Source organism: Podarcis bocagei (assembly GCF_964188305.1).
Source record: "Podarcis bocagei genome assembly, chromosome: 1".
Taxonomy (NCBI): domain Eukaryota; kingdom Metazoa; phylum Chordata; class Lepidosauria; order Squamata; family Lacertidae; genus Podarcis; species Podarcis bocagei.
In genome coordinates this window covers 109,365,244-109,378,262 of record NC_138125.1, presented here as the reverse complement: position 1 = coordinate 109,378,262, position 13,019 = coordinate 109,365,244, and the positions used below count along the sequence as shown (strand labels likewise).

Here is a 13,019-nt window from a genome sequence, read left to right as displayed (position 1 = left end):
AGCAGTTCAAAAGCATACTGGTACAAGTAGATAAATAGGTACCGCTGTGGCAGGAAGGTAAACGGCGTTTCTGTGTGCTCTGGCATTTGTCACAGTCCTCCATTTACCAGAAGCAGTTTAGTCATGCTGGCCAAATGATTTGGAAAGCTGTCTGTGGACAAACGCTGGCTCCCTCGGGCTGAAAGCGAGATGAGCACTGCACCCCATAGTCACATTTGACTGGCTTTAGCCGTCCAGGGGTCCTTTACTTTTTACCTTATCTAGGCATTGGTGTACAGTGGTACCTCGAGTTAAGAACTTAATTCGTTCTGGAGGTCTGTTCTTAACCTGAAACTGTTCATAACCTGAAGCACCACTTTAGCTAATGGGGCCTCCTGCTGCTGCGCCGCCAGAGCACGATTTCTGTTCTCATCCTGAAGCAAAGTTCTTAACCTGAGGTAATATTTCTGGGTCAGCGGAGTCTGTAACCTGAAGCATAACCTGAAGTTTCTGTATCCCGAGGTACCACTGTATGTTCTTTATAAAGTTACATTTGTAACTTCTCCAAACTCAATATCCAACAGATTAGAAATTCACATTATCCTAAAAGATTTTGGATAATTATCATTGCACATTGCAGAAATTAATTTGTGTTAGGTATTCTGCTATATGCTAGAAAGGTGACAAGGCTATTTTTGTGATTCAACTCTCAATAAGACTCTTTAGATATTTGATGTTCTATTATGTATCTGGATGCTTCAGGCCAACAAAAAGAATACAGTTGGATCCAGAGCTACACAATGTAAGGCCAGTTCAGACACTAACACATGGTTTAACACTGTATTCATAAACAAAATGAGCCTTGGGGTCATGTGCTCTCCCCGTCCCTGTGCAACTGTAAGGAAGAGATTGGAAGTTTTCCCTTGTGCTTTTAAACAACCCTGGGGTTCCTGTTACATCTGAACTTTGAGAAACGCTGGTTAGTTCAAACAAGCCAGGATCAAGCTAGGAGTTATGTTACTGTCTTGTTCACAAACCAGACTTCATACTTTGTTTTTTACTAGAATCTTGAGATCCACCAGTCAGAACTGGGAACTAGAAAAGTGTGTGGTGTGTGTGTGTGTGTGTGTGTGTGTGTTCGGTACACTTAGAATCAAGTACCCAGGTGCTTCTGAGCAAAGAAATTTGTTTTCTACCAGTAGATCCCAATCTATCACCTCCCCACCTTCAGAGTTCCCTGAGCTTGTGCATACAGGTGCCTGGTTAGTTTCAAAGCAGAAGTGAAAAGTTCCAATCTCCCTTTGCAGCTGTATTAGAGGAGTGGGGAGCCTGCAAGCCCAAAGCTTGTTCATATAATGCTAAACAAGAGGTTAGCACAGTGCCTGAAAAGGCCCATAAAGTCCCTAATGTAGAGAACAATTAAAGTCAAGTGGAGGAAAGTTATCCATAACCCTTGGATATCTGTGACCCCATTAACCGCACAGTATCAGCATAATATGTGCCTGCTGTTGTTGCTTTAATTGAACATAGGTTGTCAGTCTACATAAGGACCTATATATTTTTAAGTGCTTCTTTCCTAGTATGAAACAAAGCTTAAGTTTTTGTTCAGTTTTTCTTATATAAACTTATATATATACGTTTTTGTTATATAAAGTGATTCATATAAACTGAACACTGTTCTGGCAACTTTCCTACCATCATAATTGCTTCCTTGTGTCATATTTGCTCCATTGTTTTACATTTAATCTGAATGCTGTCTTCGCATCTTTATGCTTCTGTGTTCTACCCCCTCAGGCTGCTTGCCTGAAAATAAGCTCTGTGCTTACCTGAAAATAAGCCTCATTGAACACAGCTGGACTTCGTTTTGACCAATCGTGCATAGGATCAGGCTCTGCATAACTTGTGTGATGTGGCTGGATTTGAAGTCCTTTGTTTTGTGCCTACTTCAGCTTTCCAGCTCAATTTTTTTCTTTTCTTACTGAAAATCTTTTCACTTTCTGTAAATGATGGCTCCCACTATTATAAGGATTACTGATTTCCAGAAGTTGGAAATAAAAGAGGAAGTGGCTTTGGGGAGAGCAGTTTGGGCTGCCATCATTGTAAAATGGTCCACATCTAGACTTCTTCCAATGAGAAGTTAGAAGATATCACCAATAGATAGTATGCAAGCTAGAATTTTGTAGTCTCCAGTCACAAAAATAGAGTGGACTAAGATGAGACGCTGTGTGAAAACTGGGAGCTTAACTCACACCCTGATCTGAAATGGCTTTTAGTGGAAGTAAACCAGTCATTCCATTGGTGTTTTCTTCCAGATTGAAGAATGGACTGTCATAGCAAGAGGTTCTGGGAAATTGCTTGGAATGTGCATTCATCTTCCATCAGCACACTAGGAAGGTTCTAGTAAAACCTGATCACTTTAATCAAGCCTGCCTCAAATTGTGTGGAGGTTGTGCATGGTTTATGAGCAGGATTGTGCCCAGATAGCTCTGCCTCTGGGCTTTTCTTGAAATCACATGTTAAGTGGAAAATGCAAATAGGACTTACACATAGAGTTCAGTACTCAAAGGCCTGATCTTGTACATCCTTAGTTTTTATAATCGATTTAAAAACCATATGGATCAGGTCTACATTCTGTCTATAAGTTCCAGTCACCCCTAAGGGTATGGAATGATGCCAGAGGTGGGGCAGTTGCACCGGGTAATCAGCTTCAAAAATTAAAAGTTGATTTGAAAAAAAAGCAACTGTCTCTAAAGCTTGGACAGGTTTAATAAAAATAAAGCCAATGTTCATCATGCTGTGCGTTCCATTTTGTTTTGCTGTTCCTGCTTGCTTTTATGCAACAGACTTATTCGAAAATGTGACTCTTGCAAGGGGTGTAACTCTTGCAATAATTCCTGGAATGGCAGGGGGAAGCGGATGCTCTCTGTATCCAGAGGCCTTCCTAGATACAGCATTCTTTGTTTTGTTTGGCTGCAGGCTGTTTCCTTTGTTATATCAGTGTTTGTTTTCCTCTGAGCTAGTATGTGTTAGGGCAGTTTGGCCATGGAAGTTTGTTTTGTTGTTGAACTTTGCTTTTATGGTTGAATAGTAAGCACTGTTGAGAGCTTATGTTTCTGTGATCCTTAAAAAATAGGGAAGCCCAGATCACAGTGCTAAAAGAACCCCTCTTGTTTTGATGTTACTTAGCAGAGGCCATAGTGGGTCCATCTCCTGTGTGGGGTGAACTTTGTCATGCTGCCACAGCTTTAGGTCTTGTCCCTCCCCACATGCTTCAGGTGAGTTATTCATCATCTCCTTTAAAAATAAAGCTGCACAAGGGTTGGGGGAGGAAGAATGGGTGTTGGTGATAACAGAGGCACTAACCAATAGGCACTCTGCACACCTAGCTTTTCAAACCACCATATGAAATACTTGCAGAACTGTCCCCCCAGAGCTTGCCCCAGAACAGATAAAGCTGTGCGTGTATTGAGCGGAGTGGGACCTACCTTCAAATTTTCACCACTGCTCTTGAAATGTTAAGTACAGTGGTACCTCGCAAGACGAATGCCTCGCAAGACGAAAGAGTTTTCCGTTTTTTGAGTCATTCCGCAAGACGAATTTCCCTATGGGCTTGCTTCGCAAGACGAAACGTCTTGTGAGTTTGTTTCCTTTTTCTTAAAGCCGCTAAGCCGTTAATAGCCGCTAAGCCGTTAATAGCCGCTAAGCCACTAATAGCCGTGCTTCGCAAGACGAAAAAACCGCAAGACGAAGAGACTCGCGGAACGGATTAATTTCGTCTTGCAAGGCACCACTGTATGTTTCACTTACAAAGATCCATGTCCCAGTCCAGAATGTATTTGTACCAGTCACTTCACACTGAAGTGTACTAACATAATAGCATTCAGGTTCATGTTAGGATTAGGATCTTCATTGGGTATAAAAGAAGCATTGTTGTTTCAATGTTGACCTGTCTTTCAGCGGAAAGCTAAGATTGTGCTTGATTTTGTTCTCTTCTCATTCACAGCAATTTCCAGTGGAGTGAGGAAGATCTTTGGGTGTATCAGGTGATTATTAGTCAATACCCTAGTGACATGCAAGGCAGAAGAACTCTTTACTTGGATATGCTGCAGAAACATCTACCTCACAAATCTAGGCAAGATCTCGTAAGTGGTAGCATTGATTGTTTAGTTGTTGTTGTTGTTGTTGTTGTTGTTGTTGTTGTTGTTATTAATTAAATGTGTTAGTAGCATAATCTTGCCCAGGGCAACCCATAGCAACTTGCAACCAACCAACCAACCAACCAACCAACCAACCAACCAAACAAACATACAATGTACCCCACATAGATGCATTAAAACCAAAAGGAAAGAGAAGTGTGTGTGTATATATGTTTGTATGTATGCATGTGTGTATATATATATGTGTGTGTTTAATATATATATATATATATTTATTTAATTTGCATACCACCCTTTTGTTGTGATACTGCCAGGGAGACAAAGGCCATCATGCCTCCACATCAATTCCGGACGATCCATCGATCTCCCGTAGATACAGTATCAGTCAATTAGCGACACAAGCCTCAGAAATAGCTTGCCACATTCCAGGGCTCATGCACGCCCTTTCAGCAGAGTTCGCACAACGAAAGATGCACTCAGGAGAGCATTATTTACAACTTTATTCAGCGTTGGTCAGAACAAAGAAAAACATGACTGCCTGCCTGCATGTCTAGGCACAGAGAGAAAACAACAGCTATATACACAAAAGAGAAACTTCCTGTGAACAGGAAATACGCAGGCTGTGACACAACAACCTGCTCCCTTTTTAAGGTGGAACGGAAATATCCTAACACCTTTATCCATAGGTCTCAGGGCAGTTCACAACATTAAAAACATCCCACTCACTTCTAAAAGACCACAGAGGGTTAAAGGCCAAAGACCTGCTTATAGAGGAAAGTTTTTGCCAGGCCCCTAAATATATGTAATGAAGGCACCAAGTGGGCCTCTCTGGGGAGAGCATTCCACTACTGGATAGTTCTAAGATGCAACTTGCCTACTTGCAAGGCGGTTGTTCAAGGAAGGGGATAAACAGGCTCTCCTAGCTTTCCCCTTCCTAGTACGCTGGCTATACAACTTCCCCATATGCACTGGGACTTCCACAATGTCCTTGTCCATCTGCAGATCCTTGCATTGCATCACCCAACTTCCAGAGTGAGGAGGAGCATAGGGGCTTGCAATCAGAAAGGAATCCTTTGAACATCCTGCTCTCTGCCTGGCACTATAGAGCTTAACCATCATATGTTACAGGAATAGGGAACTTGTGGCTCTCCTTCAGGCCCAAGCAGCATAGCCAATGGACAGGGCTGATGGGATTTGTAGTTCAGCACCTGAAAAACCACAGTTTCCCCATCCCAGGTCTAGTGGAATCTTAGCAAATTTAGAAATATGAATTGCCCAGCATAATAGCCATTTGTTTCATTAAGACCTGATTTATAATATGACTTAATTGTAGAATAAGACTCCATTTCTACCAGCAAGGCTATTTTACGACCCTTGTAATTATAGGTGGTACTTAATTTATGTGCATGGACTTTGATTTATATCCTAACTCTCTCTGTGAGCTCATAGCAAATCACAACAGCATCAAGTCATTTCTGAACAATGAAATGTTCACGTAATGCCTCCCCTTCAAGACAATCCAAGAGAATTACAATGCCATCTAAGGCCTCTTTTACTCCCGAACCAGTTGCTGTCACATTACATTGTTGCTGCATTTTGCCTGAGCTTTTTCCTCTTACAAAGTGACACAGTTTGTGTTTATAGTTTTTTTTACGACTAATTGTATTGATCCCTGAGATTACTCTGGGAAGAGAAGTGCTTATTATGAGGTCTTTTGGTGATTCTTTCTCTCTGTTCTCTGTGTGTAACTCTGTTCTCATCCCTTTGCCAACTTGAGAATGGAACATTTTATTAAACGTATCTTTGGGCTGCTAGTTTCATTAGCACAGCCCTGGTCAGCCCAAATCAGCCAGTCCTACAAGTACTTGAAACTCCTGACAAGGTACTCTGCTGTTTTCAATGGTGGGGGTGCAGATAATTTCCATTTTTGCTTCTAATACTTTCATTTGTAATGATTGTTTGAAGTTACCTCAGTATAAAGATTTATATCATATGGGTGAAAATAATCCTGACTTCCCTTTATTATTATTTCTAGGTTGCTCACGAAAGAGCTTGGGACCACTACCATTTTACTAGGAATCAGTGGAGAGCTTTAATGTTCAACTGGGCCGAGGCAAGGAAAGCTTTTTTACTGAAGGCAGTAATGACTCTTGCAGAAGCTTGTGCTGCTCATGAGACAGAAATTATGTTGGCTAATAATAGAAGAAAACAACAGGAAATATGTGCGGATCTCAAAGAAAAGGTAGACTATTACACAACCGCCAATTACATTTATGTTGCCTTGTATCCTGGTTTGTTCAATATTTGCTTAAGGAAAAAACGTTGCAGCAGCTATAATATGGACTCCCCCCCCCCCTTAAAATGGAGATAGATTACTCCACACTCACAGTTACTAGTCTAGCTATTCTTCAGGGCTGCACTTTTATATTTCATCCCTCTTGAGCATTGGGGGGTAGGGGTGCATCTTGATTTGTTTTTCCTAGAACATTTGTGTACAGTTTGTTTTTAATTTCTTTTCTGCTCTTGAGGCTTTATATTAATGGATCTGTTTTGCTTCAGCTGCACTCACGCCTATGGAATCATGCGCATAAATGGGTTTTCGTTTTGCTAATTTCATTTATCATGTCCTGTGTTGGTATATTGGTATAGCAGTGTGTTGGCTAAGTCCCCCTAGTAACAGGCATGCCTGAAGGTTTCAACGGGAGAAAAGGTTTCTCTGCCTTTTAGCTAAAATCAGGTGTAATAAGAGAAAAGGATATTACATTTGATGTGTGCCTATCCTAGAAATTGTTTAATTTCTAAATGAAAAAAGTGGTTAGTGACAGAACAGGGGGGATTTCCCACCCACCCTCAGTTTTAGCCAAACCATGGCTGCCTTGCAGTCTTCTAAAAGAAGCAAAGATGTCATCACAAAAGGTAGTTCCTGCCTCCAGACTCCCTGTGAAGAACTGAAATAACCATAGAGAACAAATAGTCAGAGCAGTAAAGTTGGTGACAAGTAATGAAAAGAGAAATGAAATGTAAAAATGTTAGACACAAACATTAATTTGGAAATCTGACCTATGTCTAGAAGGAGGGGAGTCTAGCAATTGCCAACTGCGCGATTAGCCAGAATCGATAGTTAGCAATAAACATCTTCCGCTCTGCCAAAATTCCTGGGTGCTTTTGTTCTGATTTATTGACATTTCGCCTGCATTCATCTGAATGCTGTGTTTTCAATACATCATCAGAGTGTCTACTAATTTGGTTACTGCTGTAATAAAATTGATAATGAAAGGATCCAGGGCAAGGTTTGAAGGCACTTCACCAGGCTGAAGGTAAGCAGGTCTGGATCTGTCCAGTACCTGGATAAGACCCCCTGGGAAGAAACACATTTACACTACCTTTGGGTTCCATGGCAGAAGAAAATGAGTAAAATGTGAAGAGAACTTAATGGTTTCCCTATACATCTTACACACAGGAAGGTGTGGACCCCTGCAAGGAATTGAGAGGGAGGGATGAAAAATAATACATTCCCTTCATTTCCTTGCTTCCTTTCCTGGCCTCTCCATTTATCAGTATGTTTTCAACTGCTCCTCAAAATTTCCTTCTTTTTAATTCATATCAGAACGATTTGAAAGCCCTAATGGCTCCCCACCCCACTCCAAAACAGAGTCTCCAGTGAGCTAAGATAGGACACAGCTCAGGAAAACTTGCAACCCTTTGAAGCAAGGGAGATGTGTGTTCCCTGAACTTGGCTGGCCAAGCTCTGCAGCCTCTTTGAACTTGCTAGCATATTGTACTTCCCTTGTGCTTTTCCTCTAGGCAATTGTGCAGATTGGGTCAAAACCTGATTGGAGAGAATGGGGGTCCAGTGAGGGCAAAACCTGGTCTCCAGAGAAAGTAGAAACCACTAACTTGCCTTTGGATAGTCCTGTTTTGTTTCCAAACTGGCAGGCACACTACCACACAAGTTCGGCACTAGAGGGGTTGAAGATGATTGGCAAAGTGATGGCAGGCAAAGACCAAGATAGAACAATAACTCATAAAACAGGGATGGGAAACCTGTGGCCTCCCAGATTCTGTTGGACTGCCATTCCCAGTATGCCTGTCCATTGGCCATGCTGGCTGGGGATGATGGGAGTTGCGGTTCAGCAGCATCAGGAGGGCCACTGATTCCTTACACTTGTTGTAGAACAATTCATAATAAACGAATAATAAGATATTTTAATGCTAATTACCCATGCTTTGCCCCACAGTGCATGGATTGTGAAAGAGTGAATAAATTTTTAAAAAGGAACATTTTAATTGATTTTAACATGAACAAATTATTGGATGAATTTTTTATTCCATCAAAATCAGCAGGAGCTTTAAAATGAAACTGAATTCCTCCAAGGACAAATCCTTGGAGCATCTTGAGAAGCCGAATAGGGTAAATCAACAGAACCATATGGCTGCTTTCTTCTGGATTGCACCAATGGGAAACTGGGATATCTTTATAAACAAACTATCTGTTATATTGTGCAACATGGCAGTTTCCCCCAAACCAACACATTTGGCAAGTAGGAAGGCAAATGAGAATAGAATTGTTGAGATACTCATGTTGTCAGAAACTGTCTCGCTCCCCGAGAACATTGTGATATTCCTGTAAAGACTCTTGTGGTGATCACACAGGGTCCCTGGACGTTTGACAGTCTATTGATCCCTGTGCCTTTCACTGTGATTGCTTCCCCGCTGCCACCAACCTGTTACTCTCGGGTACACACTGAGTCCAGACAGTTGTTAAAATTAAACCAGATAAACAAGTTTATTTTATAAGCATTAACACGTTTATGGTTTCTCAGATAATTTTCTTGTCAGTTTCTTAACCTTAGTTTCTTTACCGGCCTATACCTTTCTAATACCTTGTGACTGATTATCTCAACTGTTTGACTGACTCCTCTTAACAGATTCTCTCACTCTCTCACATCAGACTAGCCCAACCCACAGACTTATCCTCCCTCTCCAGACTGACTTCTTAACAACTCTTACTCTAACTCTAACTCCTCCCCTTGGGTTCCTATAGGTTAGTCATTTTACACTTAGTTAACCCTTTCCTTATGAACCCAGTATGATGTCACACACCTACGGGGGCAAACGCCACAACTCTCCCTTAGTGCCTCCTGCTCCCAGGATCTGGAAAACATCTTCCTTGCCAAAGTCACCTCCTGATTCAGCCCATATGATGCCCCATCTGCTTATAAAATCCTTGATCTCCCCCCCTCCTTTTAATCTTGTCTATGAAACATTTTTTTAAATGTATTTTGCTACATCTGGATGTGTTCTGTCAGTGAGCTGGAAGAACTTCAGGGCTCAGCTTCATAGTAAGGATTGGGTAACCCTTTCATTCCCAAGCGCATTCAGTCTTCACGAAATTGGGACGTTACTGTCTGTCTTCCTTTTTGCTGTCGTCGTGGGGCCTGTAACTAGGGAGCAAGTCAACTTTCTTCCCCACTCCAGTGCTGGCAAACAAAAACATTGCCTTGTTCTCTCCTTCAACCACAGAGTTGATAATCTGTGAGAGGCAGCCAACGCTATCCCATTACTTCATCTGCCAACAAGATAGTGGCTGTAGACACTCCAATCTGTCCTCTGATCTGAAGGGCTGCTCAGAACTTAGTTCATGCTGTTTTTGGTAAGAAAGACATAGCTTGGACCTTAGGAAAGAGCAAAGTTTCTTCCACAATTACTACCATCCACCACCACACACTGAAGACTAGAGAGCGTGGCTTTTCTGAGCTGCTGTTGTGATTTCCATCAGGATGCCCCAGCTTTCTTAAGAACAGCCTGCCCATTTAATCCAGTATCCTGTTCTCACAGTGGCCAACCAGATGCCTGTGAGAAACCAGCGAGCAGGATTTGAGCACAAGATCACTCTACCCTCCCATGGTTTCCGGTGACTGGTATTCAGAAGCATTGCTGCCTCCAAATATGGAGATAGAGCATAGCAATCATGGCTGGTAGCCATTGATAGCCCTCTCCTGCATGAGTTTTGAATTAGTTGTAATAAAGCACTTGGAAAAGTCAGAGTTGTCTCTGCACTATTAATCATTCAGGCTTTGCCTTTTTGTCCCAATTGTCCAATGGTTTAACTTAAAAGTCTTGTATTGGGAGTAAGATCAAGAGTGTCCCTTCTGCAAATGGAAGGGCTCATTCCATTAGTGGAAAAGTCAAAGCTGGGAGTTGATTTTCTCCAGTCACCCCTTTCCCTTACAGCTGCTTCCTTCCACAAACTCAGAAGCATTTTTTGTTGTTGCTGCTTTTAAACCATTTTATTCTTTTATAAACAAACATTACAATTGCAACCCTGGTGTAGTCAATAGTCGGGGGTGGTGGAGATGACTGATACATGATGATTGAAATATGGCAGTGTCTGTGGGGGCAAAGTTAAGAGCAGTAGAATCTTGGAGTGGAATTCAGTGTAGCACTTGTTAGGATTCTTTTCCCGTGTTGCAGTCATGGGATTGTTTTTATCACATGACGGTGTATGTTTTCATTCCACATTGTGGGAAGTGATGGAGGCAGGATGTTTTTATTACTGTGTTTCTGTGATGTAGGATTTTTGTCCTTTGCTCTTTCTCTTTGCTGTCTAATGCTGAAGAGGAAGGAGCTGAGTTATGATGCTCCAAGTGTGTATATATGTAAATAGTTACAGATAGGTAGCCGTGTTGGTCTGCCATAGTCAAAATAAAAAGATTCCTTCCAGTAGCACCTTAAAGACCAACTAAGTTAGTTCTTGGTATGAGCTTTCGTGTGCATGCACACTTCTTCAGATATCTGATACTTCTTCAGTTATCTGAAGAAGTGTGCATGCACACGAAAGCTCATACCAAGAACTAACTTAGTTGGTATATGTAAATAAACGTAGTTTAGCCAAATTGCTGCGCTACTGAATCTGAACACTGACTGCCTATACTCTGCTGATCCTGAAGTCTGCTGATCCCTCTTGGTATCAGTCGCTGGAGAAAGCTTTTGAATCTCCTGAATGACCGACCAGGAGGGAGAGAACATGCCAGTCAGGCATGTGTCTCTGCTGGACTCCTACTCATGTGTAGGACCTCCTGACAGCACTATGGCGTACATAGTTGACTTGCACAATGGGACTCCCCCCCCCTTGTCTCTTCTCCCTCTGCCTCTGTTCCTCTCTTCTGTTCCCCCTTAAACCTACTTTGGGAGTTCCCCCAACCTTCCAGACCAGATTTAGGGGGCATGCAGGGGAAGGATAGGCAGGAAGTCCCATTGTACAAGCAATTCTTGTTCCACAAATGCAACAACTTAGTTGAATCCCACCCTTTGCTTGGCAAAATGCAAAATCTTAACTTTTACATCCATTTTTCTAGCAAGTGATTTCTTCTTAGGAATATTTTTAAAGTTATGTTCATTCGCCTGCACATGCATATACCTAAGAGAACCATATATGCGTCTCACAAGAAAAATCCTTTTCTACTTGCATGTTCCAAAGACCAACTTTCTGTATTAAGTCTCAGCTTTTTCTTCTCTTTTATTGTTCCAAGTTATAGTTTACATTTTTTAAAAAATAAAACAGAACTATGGTAAATGACCTGGCTTCATTACAGAAATCTCTCATTACCACTTTCCCTCTTCTTTTATCTGTTGCTTCTGTTCTTTTGCTCCTCAGTTCTCTCCTGTGGTGTCTTGTTATTTCTTATTGTTCTCTGCTTCTAATTAAATTGGAAGGCCAAAAAAGACACCCAGATTTCTTATAGTTGCATTACATAGATGGATAATGCCTAAAGGACAGATATTTTTCTATTTCAACCAAATTGGAACGTGTAAGTAATGCTTAACATAGAATCAGATCTTATTGGTACTTTAAGAAATAGCAAAATGCATATTTATTTCATTTTGATTGTGTTAGACTTTACACATAATAGATTCAGACACTTCACAGATAGTACAAGCAAGGCGGTGGTGTACCTCTGAAATAATGGAGGCGTTTACCTGTGACGTGTTGCTGATTGCAAAATGTCCACATACACCATGTGAATATATAACTAGCCCAAGAATGAGCAGCATATTTCCCCCCCTAATTGGTTGCTATCCAGTAGGTGACTTTTAAAATACGATTAATTATATGCAGACCTTTTAAAACCCAATTAAAAGCAAATTATCTTCTTGAAGGTAGAACAAGCTGCTTTTTATTTATGTGTTTATACATTACTATCCTACCCTCCATAAGATCCCCATAGCAGATAGCAAGCAAACAGATAAAACCAGAACAAATATCAACATAAAAAGCAGCAGAACAAACATAGATGACCCCACACCCACCCATTATCTCTGTGCTGCAAGCTGCTGCTGGCTGCCATTTTTTATGAGAAGGAGGGCGGGGGAAATCCTGCTGTAGTTGCCATCAGCAGGTGGGATCTCTAGCAGCACTTTCCCCTAGAATGCAAGAGTAGAAAAGAGCATGTGCTTGGGTCCCCATCCTTTCCTTTTCCTTTTTAGAATGAGTTGCCTGGTGTGACAACCCTGCCCTCAAAACAATTTGTGAACCCCACTCCCCTCCCCCCAAAACTTGCAGAAATAACTCTTCTGGTTTCATGACCACCAAAGAGGGTGAGGTTTCAGCATAAGGGCAGTTAAAGCCAGAGCCAAGCAAGATTAAAAGACCAGACAAGTCAAAGGCAACTGGAGTCTGCTCCAGGCAATCTTCCCTGGAGAGGTTATTCCAAAGACAAGGGCCTTTTTTCTGCATGTAGCCCATCACCTCTCACCCTGCTTTGGGTTCCAAAGGGACTTGATAAGGGATCTCAGACAAAGGTCTCTTCTTCTAGGCAGGCTCATGTTGAACAACAGTAGTCGCTTGATTTGTATTACTTCAAGGAAAAGCTGAAAGTAAGA

The 13,019-nt window shown here is 41.6% G+C and overlaps 1 protein-coding gene across 6 annotated transcripts in view; it reads left to right on the top strand.

Moving 5' to 3' along the window:
• CCDC148 (coiled-coil domain containing 148) overlaps positions 1–13,019 on the top strand; it is a gene marked incomplete at its 5' end in the record, with an annotated part of 106,305 nt that overhangs the window by 59,303 nt on the left and 33,983 nt on the right. For all 6 annotated transcript variants that reach the window (XM_081187503.1, XM_081187499.1, XM_081187501.1 and 3 more), the window contains 2 exons: positions 3,983–4,121; positions 6,172–6,378. In XM_081187503.1, coding sequence (XP_081043629.1) covers positions 3,983–4,121; positions 6,172–6,378 — 346 coding nt within the window. The remainder of the gene's footprint in view (positions 1–3,982; positions 4,122–6,171; positions 6,379–13,019) is intronic.